At 38.7% G+C, this 18,628-nt stretch overlaps 1 protein-coding gene and 1 long non-coding RNA gene across 2 annotated transcripts; one reads left to right on the top strand and one right to left on the bottom strand.

Moving 5' to 3' along the window:
* Window positions 1–6,561: 6,561 nt before the first annotated feature.
* On the bottom strand, window positions 6,562–7,175 carry LOC118256310 (uncharacterized). The gene is made up of 2 exons (XR_004781189.2): window positions 7,050–7,175; window positions 6,562–6,727 (listed from the first exon to the last, which is right to left on the bottom strand). It is a non-coding gene; the product is annotated as an uncharacterized LOC118256310 (long non-coding RNA).
* GDAP1 (ganglioside induced differentiation associated protein 1) lies at window positions 6,713–17,455 on the top strand. Its single transcript, XM_035563155.2, has 6 exons — window positions 6,713–7,079; window positions 7,388–7,580; window positions 8,802–8,975; window positions 12,276–12,370; window positions 12,835–12,949; window positions 15,305–17,455. The coding sequence occupies exons 1-6, from the start codon at window positions 7,008–7,010 to the stop codon at window positions 15,685–15,687; spliced, it is 1,032 nt and encodes a 343-aa protein (XP_035419048.1). The 5' UTR covers window positions 6,713–7,007; the 3' UTR covers window positions 15,688–17,455.
* Window positions 17,456–18,628: the final 1,173 nt, after the last annotated feature.

Below are 18,628 nucleotides of genomic sequence, written 5' to 3' on the forward strand. Positions count from 1 at the left end.
TTTCTTCATCTTCAAAATATAGATTATCCCCTCTGGCCCAAAAGAATGTTCTTTCTTTTCCCTAAGCTCTGTTCATATTGACTATGGACTGACTATGAACATACCTATTAATATAGACTATGACTATGAACATATCTATTAATACAGCTTCTATTTTTTAAAATGTATATTTGTATTTTACTATGAGGACTTTAAAATTGAAATGATGGGAATTAAATTGAGGTATGGTGCCTTCTCCCCTCCCCAGACTTATGCATCTCTGTAAAATTTGAAAAGCTAGTTTCAGCTTCTCAGTTCGGGCTTTGCCTGGCCACCCTGTGTATTAGCTGGGGTGTTAGTGGAAAGGGTTTGTTATTTCAGACACATACCATCACCTGCTGTACTCACTTCTCTGCACTTGCACAGGGCATGGAGACAACTTCATGCTTTTATTTGTATCAGTTACACACACAGGATTTAAATTCATCCCTTTCTCTACATAGCTTTTATTTTATTTTATTTTTTTGGTCAGATAACTCCGTAAATGCAAGTGCATTTTCATACGCGTTCCATCAGCTGGCAATAATACGCTACATCTATTTTTTTATGAAAAGCTCATTGAGATAAATATGACGAAGGAAGTGTGTTTTCAGAGCAGTAGCTCTGGTGTTTGTTCTCTATTTGTGAGTGACGTTATGCAGTTAAGAAAAAATCATGCCAGCATGTTTCAGCTAGTGCCAAAAGAACATAGACAGCTATTCAGTGCCCAGATCTATTGCTGCCCAAAACTGTATCTTGTCCTATTTATACTTTCACAAATGAGGGTCTTGCTTACAAGAGGAGGTAGGTGAATATCGTGTGTGTGCTTTTTGGTAATGAATTTGTCTAGCCACATTCTGCTGCTCGTTTATTTCAAGCATTGAAAAATTGACATTTTAAGCGGCATAGATAGTTTGTAACAACCAAATAAAAGAATCCCAATTTCTTAAACGATTATTACTCACATTGGAGTTAACTTCACTGGGTGCCACAAAATACCTTTGTCCACAAAGCATTAGAGTTGACCATTTCTTGCTATTCAGTACACCTAAAACATACTTGATTACTAAACTCAGAGATGTTTTAGAAATAAGACTCATCTACAGATTAAAAATATATATAAAAAATAAATTAGAGTGGAATATAGTCCTTTTTGGATCAGCACTCATGGGTTTATTAAATAGTCTCACATAACAATTCAATTCTTCTGTGCATTTTCATCAACACTTGGCAAGGGGCTGAAAACCTCAAAGAACTATTATAAATCCAATACGGAGGAGCAGTTTTGTTAGTATAAAGAAAAATCAGGAGAAGAAATCTAAATCCGTCCAAAGGCCTAACAAAATAGGATTCTGCTGTCTGGCAGAAGAGAATGGAGGTTGTGTAACAGGAACTCTGAGTCTCCCTTTGTCAAGCGTAGAAATGAGAGCTGGTGCTACTGTAAGTCATGCATGCACAGGGCCCTCCACTGGGAAATATCAGGAATAAAAATTCCAGTTGGCTGATACGGATGTAGCGAGAAGTGGAACATGATGAAAATTTCTTCAGCTTTTCAAAATACAGTAAATATAGTAAGTTTATAATATCATAATTGACCATTGCAATTTCTTTTTTGTCTGTCATAATATAATTGTGAAAACATGCTAAAACACTGGTACATAATTTACGTGCTTTAGTTCAAAAAAATAAAAATGTTGCTCTGAAAGGGAAAACACTCTATCCGTGCTTATGGCCTCTACCCCTACATGAGAAATCCTGAGCAGGATCGCCCTGCGGGCCCTGATGCTGGGACATGGAATCCCTGGGTGACGCGGGGCAGATCTGGTGTTGCGTAGTACGGCCCCTGTTCTTGTTCCTGTTCTGGTGTTCCTCTCCAGAACAGAGGATGACCTAAGCTTTTAAAAGCACTTTTTAATATTTCCATCTAACATGGGTGTCTGACTATCTCCTGAAGTGAGATTTCAAAGATGCCAACAGAAATATTTTCCTCTTAGTATATTTTTGTCTTTTCAGTGCAGGCTTGTCTAAAGGTAATGAACAAACAGCAAGAATTAAGGCTGAAAAAAATAAGAATTTCCTTATTTAAAGAACTGTATTTTTTGTGTTGTCTTAACGATTAATATTGTTTTAAGTAATGGCACTTCCTCAGTGTCAGCTATCTTTTTACTTAACAATGGAAATGTACATGATAACTCTTTAAAGTATTTTAAAACTATTTTTGTGAACAGTTGGCTGAAAAAGATCAAATGTTTGGTTTAAGCTCTTTCTACAAGTTCAATTAAAAGCTTTGTGACCACATTTTTGATAAAAAGTGTAACTAATTTATTTTTTTTTTTAGAAATTTTTGAAAATGCTAAAGCTTTGGGCTTGTTTCAGACCCTTCAGATTTCCTTAAGGTTTTATTTGGTTGGTTGTCATCGCAGCCAGGGGATCTTTACATTTTGCAGCATGATTGTAGTAGAATTTGAACAGGCCTAAGACCTGATATATGATCCACTGAAGTCATTACAAATCACCCCACTAACTTTAGTGGACCTTGTTTCAGCAACTAAATAATCTATTTTACTAGCTCAGAGTTGAATGTTCTGTTCTTGGCCACAGGTATTAGCTGTAAGATACTATTTTGCATTCATTATTTGTGCTGTGTTAGTATGTGATTTTTTTTAATGGGCAGCCAAAACCCAGTGTGCTAGACAGTGCTGTGCCATCATGTAACATGACGGCAGTCTTTGCTCAACAAACTGTCATCACTGTTACATTTAAAAAGTGATTATAAATCAACACCCGGATGCTCCTCACAGAGGTTCGGAGCACAGGAGAACATTTTAATAGAATTTTTACTCAGGCGAGTAGTGACATTTAAGTTGATGCGAGGGAAGTTGGGCATATGGAATTATTTGCAGAACTGTTCTGTTCCTCAGTTCCTGAGGAACTATCAAGTTCTTTAGCCAGCATATTACATGTATGTACAAAGACAACAATAACAAAGTACGTATAAACACTTTAGATCTTTCAAATTTGGCTGATAAGTTAGATTTTATAATTTGAAGATATTGTTTGTATAAAAGATATATACTGATAGATTGGTTAAAGTTGTAATGACAATACCAACATTTTAAGTTTTATTGCTAATAAATTGCTATTTTGTATCCCAAGTAAATATATTAAATGTATTTTTGTGCCTGATTAAAAAGCTTGATGTTTCAGGAAAACCGATTCCAAGCATTAAAACTGTTGAAGTTCTTAAAGTGTTAGAACAATGACAATTTTTATTGTATCTCAAGAATTAGAAATGTCTGCAATCACTACTAATTATTTTGTAATAGGCTTTCTGTATAACTATTAACAATAATTTTATAAAGAAAAAAAACATTATTAAGCAGTATTTCTGAAGTGTCAATATTTGAAACTTCTTCATGGAACATTTATTTGGGGAAAAATTCAGCAGAATGTTGTGGTGAAACCCCAGAAGAAAACCTAGTATGATATGGTAAGTAACTTTGAAAGTGAGTAAATAAGTTCTATAGATAGCTGGATTTTGTTGGATGTGAAATGGTAAGTCAGTAATTATATTTCTTAAGAATATGCATGAACTATCTAGGGTTACTTAGGTTGGCACCCCTCCATGGTTTTATACACAGTTACATTAGGGCACAAATATCTGAACTGTGGCCGTCAGGATGTAACTTTGCTCTGTGCTCTCGCTACTTCTAAATAGCTGCATATCTAATTTATCAGTCATATTAAAAGTCATATAAAAGTCATTCATCAGTCATATAAAAATATTAAAGACATTTCTTGTGTCAATATTAAATCTCACTTGTGTATTTGAATTTAATGCTCTGCTCTTTTTAACTTATGTCATACCCAGTAATGCACAGTCTGCAACTGGGATTTAACCCAATAAATATTGATGACAGAAGGTTCAGAATAGAATCCATCTTATTTTCCCCACCAGTATTAACTCCTGCACCACTTTCAGTTAGGCCAGTTCTGCAGCTGGGACTGACCCAATGATTCTGCTAATGATGCATATGCAGATTCCAGCTAATTTTCACCTATAATGACTCTGGCTGCATAGAAAAAAAGAACAATATATACACATATATATGTATTTCTGTAAACAAATCAAACTTGGCTTTGAATGTGTATAAAGAACTGATCATTTTGTTTACTTGCATCAATCATTTCACATATGGCCTAGTTGTTTCCTGACAATATCATGGGGTGTTAAAGTAAGGAAGAAAACCAGAACACTGATCTCCAGATCCTTGACCTAATTTATACATCTGCAACTTCAGTTGATTTTTGGTACTGCTTATCTATTAGTAGTACCTGTGTATGTTACTTTTTTTTTTTTTTCCACGATGTAAAAATAGAGGCACGAAAAACCTTATAGAGGTGTGTGTATATGTAAACATTTTTATATACATTTTTTGTATGTATACAGATACAAAATAAAGAAATGCAAAATGCTAAAAAGAAGGTCCAAGAGAGGCCATGTAGAGAAACAGGGCAAGAATATCAGTATAGGAAGAAAAGTGATTTAACACACAATGCCAACAGCCTGCTTTCAATGGCAAAGTGCTAAGATGCCAACGAGATTTGCAGTTTTATGTTTTTGTGCTTTGTGCTGCTTTTGTAATCATTGCATTTACACATTAAAAAGGACACTAACAGAAACTAACTTTACTTTTCATTCTGTATAGTTTTGGAGAAGTCTATATAAATGTATTTGGATTAAAGTTTTTCAAGATGCTTTAAGCTTCTCCATAATCTGGCACTTCTGCTCACTTTTATTCATGCATTAGAAGGTATAGGGGTCTAGGAGAAAACATACGTGGATAGACAGGTGTTTATTCAGAATAAAAAGGCATCAACCGCATTTCTTTCTAGGCATCTCTGGAGGGAGAATTTGCTTTGCCTCCTATTTTTAGAAAAGGGAGGCCTCTTGTGGTCAGTTCCGAAAACAGCTTCTTGCAAGCTCTGGGGAGGAGGGAGCCCACCACAAGCACTCTGACCGCAAGGTATGTATGTATGCCTGCTCTTTCAGCGACCTCTGAAATTACCACCAGGTCTGACTCCACCTTTAATAGCATTTCTGTATCTATTGGCATATCCGAAGTGGTTCTTAACCTGAAGTGTTGTTTATGCAAACCAGGAATGTAAACATGGATGTACAGGTGGTATTTCATAACTATACTTATGACTGGATTTAAGGGAAAAGAAGTATCTGAATATGATTGCACATGCTGAAGTGAATGTATAATTAATTGGGTTTGGATTCTTTTCTTTCTCAAATATGCCAAATGATTTTTTTTTTCCCTACAAAAACTGGTATAGAAATCTTCAAATTCTAAGACACGGGCCTTGTTTAATCAAAGATACAATAGATATTCTGCGGGAAGATTACCAGCTTCCTGTGTTGGTGTTAGTTATGAAATATGTATGAAATATGAAAAATGTTTGGATGTGAAGACACAATGAGAAGCATTTTATTAAAGTCTAAATAAAATGAAATCTTTGCTGTTATTCGTCATTTCTTGGTTCCTTATGAATTCATTTTAATTTATTTTAAATGTTATTTATTTGCAAAGGTAAAGTATTTAAATATTTTTAATGTATATTTAATTGCAGAGGTTCATCACTTTCTGATCTAAGCTTTAATGTCCTCATGGGGGGTAATCTTGCTACATACATGGATATGTCAGTTATTACATTACTTCTGAACTCCTTTCCCAAGATAGTAGGCTTACATTTGCCCCCAATGTTAACTAATAAAACATATTTTTAGAATGTTGTAATAAATAATTCACACTTGATTGCAGACTGCTTGCATGTGGTTGGTGTCATAGCCTTAATAATATAGCCATAGGCCTCACTTTCTGCAAATTTAGGCCTCTAAATCTTTCTATTCTCATCCCTTTTGATGTATAAGATTTGTCTATTAAATTGTCTCTTTCAGTGATTTATATTCATTTCCTTGCTTTACGTTAGCCAAAATTTCCCATAAAATCAAATACACCCCTTGTTGGAACGTAGCTCTCAACATACTGCTCGGTTTGGGTCGCACCCGCAGGATTCATCAGGTACACAGAAACTGGTCGGTTCCTTGGGCTCACCTGATGCCGTCACCCTTCCTGCTGCCTCGATGGCGAGGGCGAAGCGAAGCAAAAAGTGTTCTTCTGCATGGCCTCGCCGGCTCTCCTCACTGCCTCGCCGCCCCGACGCAGCGGGTGGTGCAGGCCTCATCCCTGAGACGCGACCAGCAACTGCACCTCCTGAACTGCCTCCAGGGTGGGCTGAGATATAGAACAAGTGTTGTGTTTTTTTGTTTGTTTGTTTGTTTTGGAAGCTGTTTTTTGTTTTGTTTTGTTTTGTTTTTGGTTAAATCAAATGCTTTACAAGACCTTACATCATGTACCCTCTGTTCCCCCCCCGCCCCAGTTCAATTTTTCTTGACGTTCTGTAAAAGAAAAATAAAATTGAGAAGCCTTGTCTCTCTTGACATTGAAAGGACACAACTGGAGGCAAAAACAATGTGTATTATTCTGCATTTTTACTTCTTTGTGCTATGGCTACAAGTGAGGTGCATTTAGCAATGGACTATATATACCCCTAGGATCCGATTTGGGAGCTGTGTTCCGGTTACATTTTTTTGCTCCTGATAGCACGCCATTGTTCTTGACATTCACGGTGAAAATACCTGCTGAAGAAAACAAAAAACGATTTTTAAAAACGCCCTGTGACCTTTTAACCTGCTCCTCCATCTTTCGGCGCCTCCCTCGGGCGGGTTTGCGGCGGCTTCCCCGCAAGCAGGGGCCGGCTGGGGGCGAGCAGCACCCCCCGTTACCCCCTGCAGCCCCTCCGTTTAATTTCCCGGAGCAGGCCCCGGCCTCCTGCCCCGCCCGGCGCTGCGCAGCGTGCCGTGCCGTGCCGTGCCGTGCCGTGCCGCACCGCCCGCTCGGCTCCCGGAGCGGCGGCCGGGGATGGCGGGGCCCGGCGGGGCGGCGGCGCCGCTGGTGCTGTACCACTGGACGCAGTCCTTCTCCTCGCAGAAGGTGAGGCGAGGCGAGGCGAGGGGGCTCAAAGCCGCCTCCATTTGCCGAAGCCGGGCGGTGAGGGGAAGGCGGCTGCGGGCGGGCCGGGGCGCGGCGGGCTGAGGGAGGGGCCCTGCAGGGCCCCGCTCTGGGATGGGCTCCTAAGGGCAGCGGTCACAGCACCGAGCTGCTGGAGTTCAAGGAGCGTCCGGACAGCGCTCTCAGGCACATGGTCTGTTTTTTGGGTGGTCCAGGAGTTGGACTCCATGATCCCTGTGGGTCCCTTCCAGCTCGGGATATTGCCTGATTCTCTGACAATGCCTTTTCAGGTGCGTTTGGCAATCGCAGAAAAAGCCCTCAAGTGTGAAGAACACGACGTAAATCTGCCACTGAGTGAGCACAATGAGCCGTGGTTTATGCGTTTAAATTCGTCTGGAGAAGTGCCTGTCCTTATCCACGGGGAAAATATTATTTGTGAGGCCACCCAGATTATCGATTACCTTGAAGCAACATTTATAGATGGTAATCCTAAAGACATTTGAATGTGTCATCTTTCCCATGTATTTTGCAGCAGTGTCAGAGTCAGTTCTGTATCACTTCATGTTTATTTTGTTCACAAGCACAAAATATTTATAATCCCAGAGGTAAATGGGCTGTTCTGGTAGCTGGTGGTATGGGATAAAAACACCTTCCTTTAAAATGAACAGATCGTGACCTTCTGGTACCTTCACAAGAAGCTATGAAACTAACGAAGCTAAGAAACGCCTCTGTCGTTCTCACCCGTTCTGGTGGCACAGAGACACCCATAAGATGACAGCACAGTGCTGTGCTAATTCTGTACTGAGGCTGCCACTGAAAATAATGTTGTACAGTGCCAGCCATTGTCAGACAAACCCTGCTTTCCAGCAAGAAAAAAAAAAAAGAATAATTTACGCTACTGGTTAATTCCAGAAAAATCTTGGGGAAAAAAAAAGAAAAAGTCAATTATTTTTGGAGCCAAAATGGAATAAATATGTTAAAAAAAAGTAGGGAGAAAATACTTGCAATTGATTGCTTTTGAAATTCTTCATGTCTGTATTGCTGGAAAATAGACTGCCTCAATTTTTAAGAAAATGCAGACCCATATTATTTTAGGTGTGAAGAGGTGGCATTTTGTGTTTCAGGGGTTTTGGTTTCTGCTATGATTTCTAAGGAATGAAGAAAATTTCGCTGTTAGGCCAACATGATATGCATTTTATACTGGCATTTTGGTCAAGTGAGGAGGCAGGGCCTGGTTAGATTGAAGGTAGGGTAAAACTCAGTGGTGTGCAGGAATACTTATTATAAAGTTTCGAGTGGGATTCCTGTACCTCAGTTTTTACAGCATTACGGCTGTCGTAGTGTTTCAGGCGTAGTAGCTTATCAGAACCCATGTTGTGAGAGGGCTGAAGGGTTGTGTGCCATGATCCCCCAGTGCTAGAAGTACAACATACATGCTGAATTCTCTGGTTTGAAGGCCTCTTAAATACATTCTTACGTGGGTTGCTGCTTAGGTACAGAATTACTCAAATGGTTAAAATAAAGCATTGCATACATACGTTTTTCTGAGCCCTGATAACACTACTGAATGACAGTGAGGAAGAGAGAAGCTCTCAATGGCTGTGTTGTTTGTGCTAGTTAGACTAACTGAGGTCATGTTGGAAGTATGACTTTTGATCAGTTGCATGATTCTTTTCTGACTTCTATTTTGTAACTGTATTGCAGAGGAAGTGCCAAGGTTAATGCCAGAAGAAGGGAGCATGTATTATCCGAGGGTGCAACACTACAGAGAGCTTTTGGACTCCTTGCCTATGGACGCCTACACACATGGCTGCATCCTCCACCCTGAGTTAACTGTGGACTCCATGATTCCAGCCTATGCTACAAGCAGAATTCGTAGTATGTACTGATATAGATCTGAATGCGTGTCATTTAGTAAGATATTGGATTACATTCATCTTGTGTCTTCAGTGTGCCTTAAGCAGAATATATTGAGCACGTATCTGATTTTAATACTGCAGTCTTGGATAATTTTTGCATATACTTTTTATCGATTTTGTAGTTTTACGATTTGAAAATGGAAAAGAGGAAGTGTCATTTTTGAGGTGTGTATGGAATTAATTTTGCTAATGCTGGAGAATGTGTTTCTTGTGCATAGCAGAAAATGACAGCTGTGACAGCTGTAAATATTTTAATTTCCTATCTTGTTGTTAATACTTATAAAGAAATTTCCAGGGAACAGCAGTGGAAAGAAGTAGTCTAGGTTCATCTGGGAAATGGAAATTGTTGAAGTACAATTTAAACCAAAGTCCTGGGTACAAATAACATAGCAATATAGAACCAGGGTAAAGGATGAAGTGTAGGTCTGATAGAATCAGTGGTAAAATGTCCTTTGACTTCCCTGGGGTCAGTATTTTACCTGGAGGACTTTTTTACACATACCATTTTCCCATGGAAAAATACGTTATGAGCAGAAGCAATAGCTGCAGGTTTTGTAGCCCAGTTTCCTGTATAACAGAGAACCTCCTTAAATGAACTCCTGATTCAAATCCAGTAGTTTTCAGAAATATTTAGTTTTAAAAAAAGTTCAGTGATACTCAGGAGAAAAAACCTTGGCAAATAATCTTTCAGTTCTCATAGATTTTTTTTTTTCTGAGTTTGGACACCAGAACTGGACTTCAGATTGTTTTCCCTTTGGTATCAATTTGGAGATAATATTTAATTCTTTATTCTTGTTTTATTACTGTATTACAGAATTGTATGGGTATTCCCTGTTCAGCTGATGATAAATGATGACCTAGCTTTTCAGAACTGCTTGCAGACTTGCAGCTCTCTCTGCAAGAAACATAACCTGTACCTTTTGTGGACTGCATCTTTTGCTTCAGATTATATTTTGTATTGGATTGTATTGAAGCAGTTTTGGATTGTATTGGTTTCTTAGGCCCAGGTTATCACCCAGTCCAACTACTGGCTATCACCTCATGTTTTTTCTTAAATTATGTCCCTGCTCATCTTAATACTATGGCAAACTTTAATTAACACTTTTATGTTTCCTCCTAAATATTAAGAAAAGAAACAAATAGTTCTACACAGACGAGGAATTTAATCCTGAGAACTCCACTGGATGATGATTCCCTCTTTGCAGTTATGTTTTGAGATCTCTGATTTTTTTTTTTGTCAGTCAATGGTCGGTCATATATCATGTGGATTTCTTGTATTGTATTCTAGAATGCTCCACAGAACAAAGTCAAATACTGCAGAGACTTTTAGATATAATATAACCAAATTTATAACATCACAGAAGATGCTGTGTGAGCTTTAGAAACTCTATTTCCAACAAACTGTTCTCCTCCTCCATAAAATTTTCAGCAAGTCAGTTCTCCTATCAGCCACCCCATTATTTTGTCAGAAGTGAAGTCGCGCAATTATTTCTCCTTGTAGTTACATGAGTTATCCTTTGTAAAATATTATCACAGTATTGGTTTCATTTTTGTCTGCTGGAAACTTCTTGAGCATTTCAAAAGTCAGCGTTGCTTTTCCGATGATCAATGGCTATTTAAAAGTAAAATTTGTATAGAAAGTATCTGGTTTGGTCTTGAATAGGTAATTTCAGTAAGCATAGTTAGTGTTCTTTTTTTACTGAAGTAATGTGAATTACCATATCAGTGTACTTCTCCACCCCCCCAAATGTGGATGATAGCTGTTTACTGAGCAATTCTGATTTACTCATAGGCATTATTGATAGTTTTTCTGTTTTCACATGGTAATAGTGCCATTATTACAGTTCATTTTCCAACGTTGACTTTTGTTCTGTCAAGCGTATGTGCTTTCCTTTCTTGCTTCTAGTTGGTTTTAACTGTTGTCAGTTCACAGACACATATATGCACACATTTATGTTGGTAGAGATAAAATTACCACTTGTCTAAATTGGGAAGTTTTCATATCTTTTTATGTTTAAAGCATAGCCTGCTTTTTTGATTTCAGGCATTGTTTGAATAGCACATAGGTGTTCCTAAACAATTCCATTGTTCAGTCTCATTGCTTGTTCAAACTTTTCCCAGATGGTTTAGTTTTCAGCTTTGAAAAGCTGATCTTTTTCAAAGTGCTAGATATAATAACCCATCATCCAGTTGTGTATTGTTTATGCATACCAAATTCAACTGAGTAATTAATTGCATATAGAAGGTTTTAGTTGTGTGATGAAATCCTTCAACTTCTTCATATACTATGTTGAAAGATGGCTTTCACAGTCACATCAGGCTGAAACAAAGAATGTATAAAACAGTGAGTTCATTATTCTGTAGCAAGAAGTTTTTATCAATTCAATTTAAAAGACTTAATTGGAACTAATCTTAATTACCATGTACAAGTAAGAGGTGATTCATGCCTTATAATTATTCTGTTCTCAGTTTATTACTAGAAATATTTATTTTCAGGAGATAACTTCTTATGCAGTATCTTTCGATGCCTTAGGCTTGCAAGTATGTCATTTTCAAGCAAAGCGCTATATTCAGGAGAGAAAAGGATATACATGTGTGATAGAAATCAATAAAATTACCTAAATTTTTAACACCTTTATTTCTTTAAGCCACGTAACGAACATTTTTCTAGTGCATCCATATACTCCTTAATAAACGTTTCCAAAATCCATGGATTTTGCTGTCACATTTTAACCGACTGAAAACATTTTAGTTCCATATTCAATAGCATTTAGGCTTTTGTTGTGGAGTTGTGCAAATGACTTGCAGTGGCATTATTGAAAGTCTCACTGTGGGCCTGTCTGCATATTTACAGCATGAAAAGTATGTTGGGAACCCAGGAATTGAGGCACAAAAAAATCAGAGACATGGGGTATTTGTAGTAGAGTTTCAGGGATTTAACGTAGTTGTTGGCAGCAAAATGATTTTATCTGAATAAGACAAAAATAATAACAGGAGTTCCCTCGTTACCTGACAGATCACCACTTTATATAGCTTATTGCAAACTGATGAGCAGAAGGTTTGGTGGGGTCGACTTAGGCAGCAGTTAAGTTTTCCAAACAGTGATGTTTCTGAATCCCAGCTTGGCAAGGGTGCTTCATTGAAGTACCACTTCCCATTTCTTTGGTGTGATATTTTTCCACAAAGTATTGATTATTTTCTGGGGATTGAAGTATGGGTATTTGGATATCTAATGTCATTACTTTGTCTTTTGTATCAGGCCAAATAAGTAACACAGAATCAGAGTTGAAGAAACTTGCGGAAGAAAATCCAGACCTTCAAGATGCCTATATAGCAAAACAGAAGCGCCTTAAAGTAAGAAAACTCTTTGTGTTCCACCCCTTTAGTACCAGGTTGTTAGTGTGAGACTTTTGCTGTCACGATACAAACATTTGTTTCACCTGTCATTATCAGTATAGTCACGCAGTGATTTAACCCTGCAAGGCGTGAAGCACTCTATCCCCCAAATCAGCTACACGCTTCAAGTGTGTGCTGAAGTTTTGGACTGGTCCCACAGACTTCAGAGGTAAGCACACATCAGCGGTGGTGTTGGGTTGTTGAGTGCCTTGCAGGTTGAGGCAGACCTCAATATCTGACATCTCTAATGTTTTTTTTTTGGTGTTATCTGAATTGTTCTGAGTATCCAAATGGTATCCAGCTGACTATGTAGAGAAAATCATATTTTATATCTAAGTACTGTCATATCTAAGTAGAAGTTTCTCTTATAAAAGTATAAACTCTAGACGGTGATTAAAACACTAACCTTTATATATATTTAGTCTAAACTGCTGGATCATGATAATATAAAATACCTGAAGAAAATACTGGATGAACTGGAGAAAGTTTTGGATCAGGTTGAGACTGAATTGCAGCGGCGAAATGAGGAAACACCAGGTAAGGTACTATTCTTCCTAAATCCTCTTGATCCTTATGTTTGGCAAGACTGAGTAAACCAGCTGACAGCACCATTATAGGATCATTTAGTGCATCCAAATAGGTACTTTAGTGCATCCAAATAGGTACTTTTAGCATACACTGATCTAGGTTCACTGAACAGATCAATACTGATTTTAAATACTCGTTCAGTTTACTGCTGCAGTTAGTGAGTGGAAGTCTTAGTGTTTTGTTCCATTTTCAGCACATTGTGAGTATAATTGGCTGCACAATTTTTTTCAGTCGTTTGTAAACAAAACAAGAAAAATTGTAGCTACAAATGTTATTCTTGATGTTGTAGTTGTAGGATTGAGTTCACTATAATGTTCATGACCTTAATGTTAAACACAGGCAATCTAAAATTAAGACCTTGTTTAAATGCCATACAGATTTGGGGTGCTGGAATTTGTGGCATGTGCAGAATTAGCAATCTGTGTAAGCGCTCTGATTGTTGGCGCAACCCCGCAACACCCTCCTGAAAAGCAGTGGTGCTTACCTGCCACCCACCTAAACACAAGCTTAATTTTGTTTAAATAGGATTAGTTGTCTTCTTATTGAGAGTTTAGTACAGTTCCCAGTGGTGTCAGTAGGAGTCCTTCCTCCGGCTTCACTGGGAGCTGAATGAAGCAGCAGTCAATATCAACTGCATCTGCTCAGATCAATAACGGTGCATTTGGCTCTATAAATAGCTGTTGTAACAGTTATTGGTTACTATTAAAACAGTAGATTTGAAACAGCAATTGAAAATGGAGGGTAAATTTTCTACTGACTCAACAGTTAAAGAGGCATGGAAAGTGGTTTAGCTCACACAGGATAGTAGTATTTTGTTTGGCAAACAGTCTGTCACCATTCCCAGCAGCCCTTTGCTTTTTCTGTTAAATAAACTTTCCAATGAGTCAACTGGTATGATAGTGATGAGTTTGTGAAAGCTGACAAGCTCACAGGATTTAGTAAAACGTATGACTGTTAAATACCTATTTGAGTTTTGTCTGAGGTATTGATGTTTGGGGTGATGGTGAACAGTGCTGCTCTCAGCTGATGGCCAATCTCTGCATGTCTGCTGCTTTTAGTGCTCAGATCCCTCATTCAGTTACCGCTGCTGCCACTGCAGACCTCTTTCTTTCACACAGCTTACCTTCTGTGGTCTTCCTTTCTATCACCTTAGTGCACTGGGTTAATCCCCAGATATCCTTTCAGCAATATAGGACAGACTTTCTCTTTCTTCTGGACCTACATAGCCGGTTAAAATGGACGGGTACCAGAGGCGTGCTGTACAGTGGTGTGCTTTCCTCAGGTGACAAATTGGTTGACAGGGATATTGCAGAGTTCCTCTGATTCTGCAGAGGTGCAGATGAACATTCATGCCAGTGGTTCTGTATGCCTGCAGCATGGGAAAAACTGCAAAATGTTGCAAATGAGGAGGGAATGACATAGTTCTGTTTGAGATCTAAGCTAGAGCAGAGTACTCACACTAGCAGCTATGCTAGATACCTGATTTCATAGCCTAGGTTTCACAAGCTCCCTGTACAGTCAGTACAAATAAGCCCCTTCAGATGGGAGTTCATGTCACTGAAATTAGCGGTGTGATGCTGCCTAGCAGTGCCTGCTCTGAGTCATCTCAGGAGGATTAACCTCTTTCCTTTTACTAGAGGGGGAGCCTGGGGTCTCCAGCCGTGCTCCTGAGTAATGGTGGACAGTGTGAATACCCATCAGTTCTCAAACATCTTAGCGTAGACAACAAGGTTTTGGGTCAAGAAAGGCACAAAGGAAGGACAGGTAGCACAAACTGTTTTCTTGCTGAGCCGATGTGTTTGGTGCAGATTAGTCACCAGACTCATTCCTTTTTGACTTGAAAGTCTGTAGCAAATTAGAAGCTCTTGAGTGAATACCATAGAGCTGAGTTACATGGACAAGAGGATAAATTCAGAAGGCAAATGGTAGTTTTTAAGCAAAAGCTAACCCACCTTGCTACTTTTCCACTCCTGCTTCATTTAATCCAGATTTGAGAAATATACTTGGAAAAAAATAAGTGTTTGGTAAGGGGTTAACTTAAGAACCTGAAATGTGGCTCTTTTTTCCTTTACAAATTTAGGCCAGGCTGCTGAACCTTTATGTTACTGCATAAACAGTGGAGAGAGGGTGTGAACAATGGGAAGAAGATTGGTAAAATGTTATTAACGTCACAGCTTAGCTGAAGTGTTGGTATTGTTTATTAACATCTTGAAATAACACTAAACTAAGTCTTGGCCCGTGCAGGCTTCTATGTGTGTGTGTATGCTATCAGCTACTAATTCTTTATGTTTTCTCTCTGATTAGAAGATGGAAGTCAGCCTTGGCTCTGTGGTGAATTCTTCAGTTTAGCAGATGTGTCACTTGCTGTCACATTACATCGGCTGAAGTTTCTGGGTTTAGCAAGAAGAAACTGGGGAAATGGAAAACGGCCCAACTTGGAAGCCTATTATGAGCGTGTCGTGAAGAGAAAAGCATTTTACAAAGTTTTAGGACATGTCAACAATATATTAATCTCAGCAGTTCTGCCAACTGCGTTTCGAGTGGCCAAGAAAAGAGCGCCCAGAGTTCTTGGCACCACCCTGCTGGTCGGCACGCTGGCAGGAATGGCTTATTTTGTTTTCGTGTGTCTTCGGAAGAGATTTGCCAACATGATGTTGTCAATTAGAACCAGACAAAATTATTTTTAGACCTGTTTGTCCCCGGTGGTGAGTGGAGGTCATCTCTACCCCACTAGGAGACTATCCCCAGTAAAATACAAGCATATAAGAAAGGCTGTGTCTGTGAATTAGAACATTGTCACACAGTAATCATCTCCTGCTGTTGTATAATTGGATTGGCATTGCTGAGATATTTGCAGAAAATATATGTTGAGGGGTGACAACAAAGGAAAGAAGATACTTTCTTTTTAGATGAGGAGGTATAAGGGCTGTGATGGTGTTTTGTTGAAGTGGTTATTGTTTCGGTCTTCTTTACCCATTAGCTGACCTAATTATAATGTTTTATTTAATAGATATGCAGCAATGTGACAGCTTTTCACTGTGGGTGAAATGCATTACTGTGCAGAAACCAGCACTGAAATACTGAAAACAGCACTTAGCTTAAGTGCTCGGAGCAGGATTTGGGTGGAACACAGGCTCAGTGCCTTCAGAGCTAAGTGTCCCTGTACTGATGAATGTCTTGGTTCACAGTTGGACCTTTAGGAATGTGTTACAAAGCAGCCTTGTAAAGCCACTTTTTTCACAGTATGTTCATGCAGTAGTGTAGGAAGAGACCTGAAATGCATATAAACGGGAATGATTTGTGGGCCATTCAAGTGAAATTCTGTAGAGGTGTCAGCAGGTTCTGGACTTCCATTGATACACAGATGGGTGAGAAGAACCTGACACTTGTCTTTTAAATGTCTTTTGGGTAGCTTTTGGCCCAGCCAGATACTCAGCTCAGCTAGCAGCCCTGGCTCAGTCATACCACTGCACATTTCCTGCTTTCTTTCCTATCTGCTCCTTCTCTCTTTTACTCCTGTGGTGGCTTGATACAGTTTTCTCCATGTTAGTGTCCCGTACCTGTTTCTACTCTGAGCACTGGCTGGTTTTTGCACGCTACTAAGCTATGTTACTAATTGCATGTGCCTCTATGAAACGTTTGCTCACAACGTGCCACAGCCAACAGGGTAATGTATGCACAACAACACCTTTTGTAGAAGTAATTTAAAATAGTTTACTACGTTTCAGCCTGGTTGGGTAGCCTAGATTCAAAGTGAAACAGTAATTTAGCAATCTGTTTACTTAGGGAGAGGTGTCATATTGGTGATAAACGAAAATACGGGTCAGTTTGGAGGCAGATGATTTGTACTGTGGATTTTTTATGAAGCTACAGTCTTGTAGGTAAGGTATAGAAAAACACTTCGATACTTTTCACTGCTCAGTATGTAATGACACTTCTATTAAGTTTGAACTGAGCTCCTGTTTCAGTTAGGGATGCCCATTTACCGGAAGGTAGACTTCGAATCATTTTGCAGAGAGAAAGCAATCAGGAATGGCTGAAAATTCTGATGGCAGTCGAGTAATTTTACTGTATTCTGATGAATGTCTGAAAGCTTCAGAATATCTACAAGCTGTATATAACTACAACAAGCAAAACACAGCTTTTGGTGTTTGCCTGTCAGCAGCCAGTGCTAACAGACCTAAGAGCATTTTCTATCCAGTGCTGGTAGCTGTGGACATCCCCTATAATTACTTTTGAGCACTGAGAAGACCCTCACTCAAGTTTGCTGGGGAGAGCAGAGGCAGTTTCTGTTTTGACAGTCTCACTGTCTTGCCAATGTCAAAGTGGATAAAATTGTTGAAAACTCCTACTTATAATTTAATATTTTGTAAGTTCTCTAACAAAATAGGACCTAAATCTCATAGCTCCTTTCCATTAATGAGAAAATCTTACCTAGGAAGCATTTTTTTTTTTTTTAAATCAAAAAGTCAGTTTTATATAACTCTATTTCATTTGTTTTCAAGGACTTGATGATTTTAATCCGCTCTATTAGAAAAACTTCGTGTAAGTTTAATCCAACAACACTATTGATGTTTTGGCAGCTTTAACTGAATTTGTTTGTACATTTCAGTTCATCTACATTTAGGTGTAACCAACAAGTTACACTAAGTTAATAAACACAGAGTGAGCCCTGTAATGTAAAACTTCCTTGGCATGTCTTTCTGACAGGTCATCTGTAAAATACAATCCAATCAAGTCAGAGTGAAATTTGTTATATATGACAGCTCTCTGATGGATAAATTTACATTTCACTTCTTCCTTCCCCTTCTTTTTTTTTTTTTTTTTTGGTGTTAATTGTAGATCAGAACACACATATTTCCAGAAGATGCACTAGTTTAGTCTAAACTACCAGCCCCATGCCCTGTGATACAGGCTAACTATTGATGAAGTTGTGTAGTTTTACTTCCCCCCCCCCAAACCCCAGTGATGTCTGCACTACAGCTAGTGCTCGTTGCTTGCAGGATCTGGGAGGGACTGAATTGGCCACCAGGTGTCAGTGGTCCTCTAGGGCTACACTTTGGCATGCCTTAGATGTGCTGGAGATCACGGATTTTCATAAAGTTTTCATGAACAAAATATTCATGATTTCAGTGTAAGATGGATGATGTGAGCAGCCTCATCAAACTAGCAGTGTCTCAAGAGCCTAAGAACAAGTGCTTCAGTCTGCTGCAGGCTAGTTCTTTAATATCTATAATTTATGCTTGTGAGTAGTTTCTACACTGGATAAATAGGATTGTCCAACAGAGGGCACAGTTTACATGATAGGTCACATTAAAACGAGTATCACTGAGTAACAATTAAACTTCTTGTCTGCAAGAATGAGTGTGGATAAAACTTACTGAGAAAAGTTTGGGTCCCCAGTTTTAATAAAGGTCTGTTCTATTTGATAGGCTGCTTATTTTCACTGCCCTGAAGTACTGTGTGCAACATTGGTTTCTGTACAGGTGGCAGCAAAAGGCTTATCCACGATTAAATTTGTTGAAATAGGATGAAATTTAGAAGCACATATACTGTGTATGACTCTTTGTGCAGAGTACCTTTTGTGTGGTGCTTATAAATTTTCTTTTCAGTCTGTCTGATTTTCTT

The sequence above is a fragment of the Cygnus atratus genome, chromosome 2 (genome assembly GCF_013377495.2).
Source record: "Cygnus atratus isolate AKBS03 ecotype Queensland, Australia chromosome 2, CAtr_DNAZoo_HiC_assembly, whole genome shotgun sequence".
NCBI classification, from domain to species: Eukaryota; Metazoa; Chordata; class Aves; order Anseriformes; family Anatidae; genus Cygnus; species Cygnus atratus.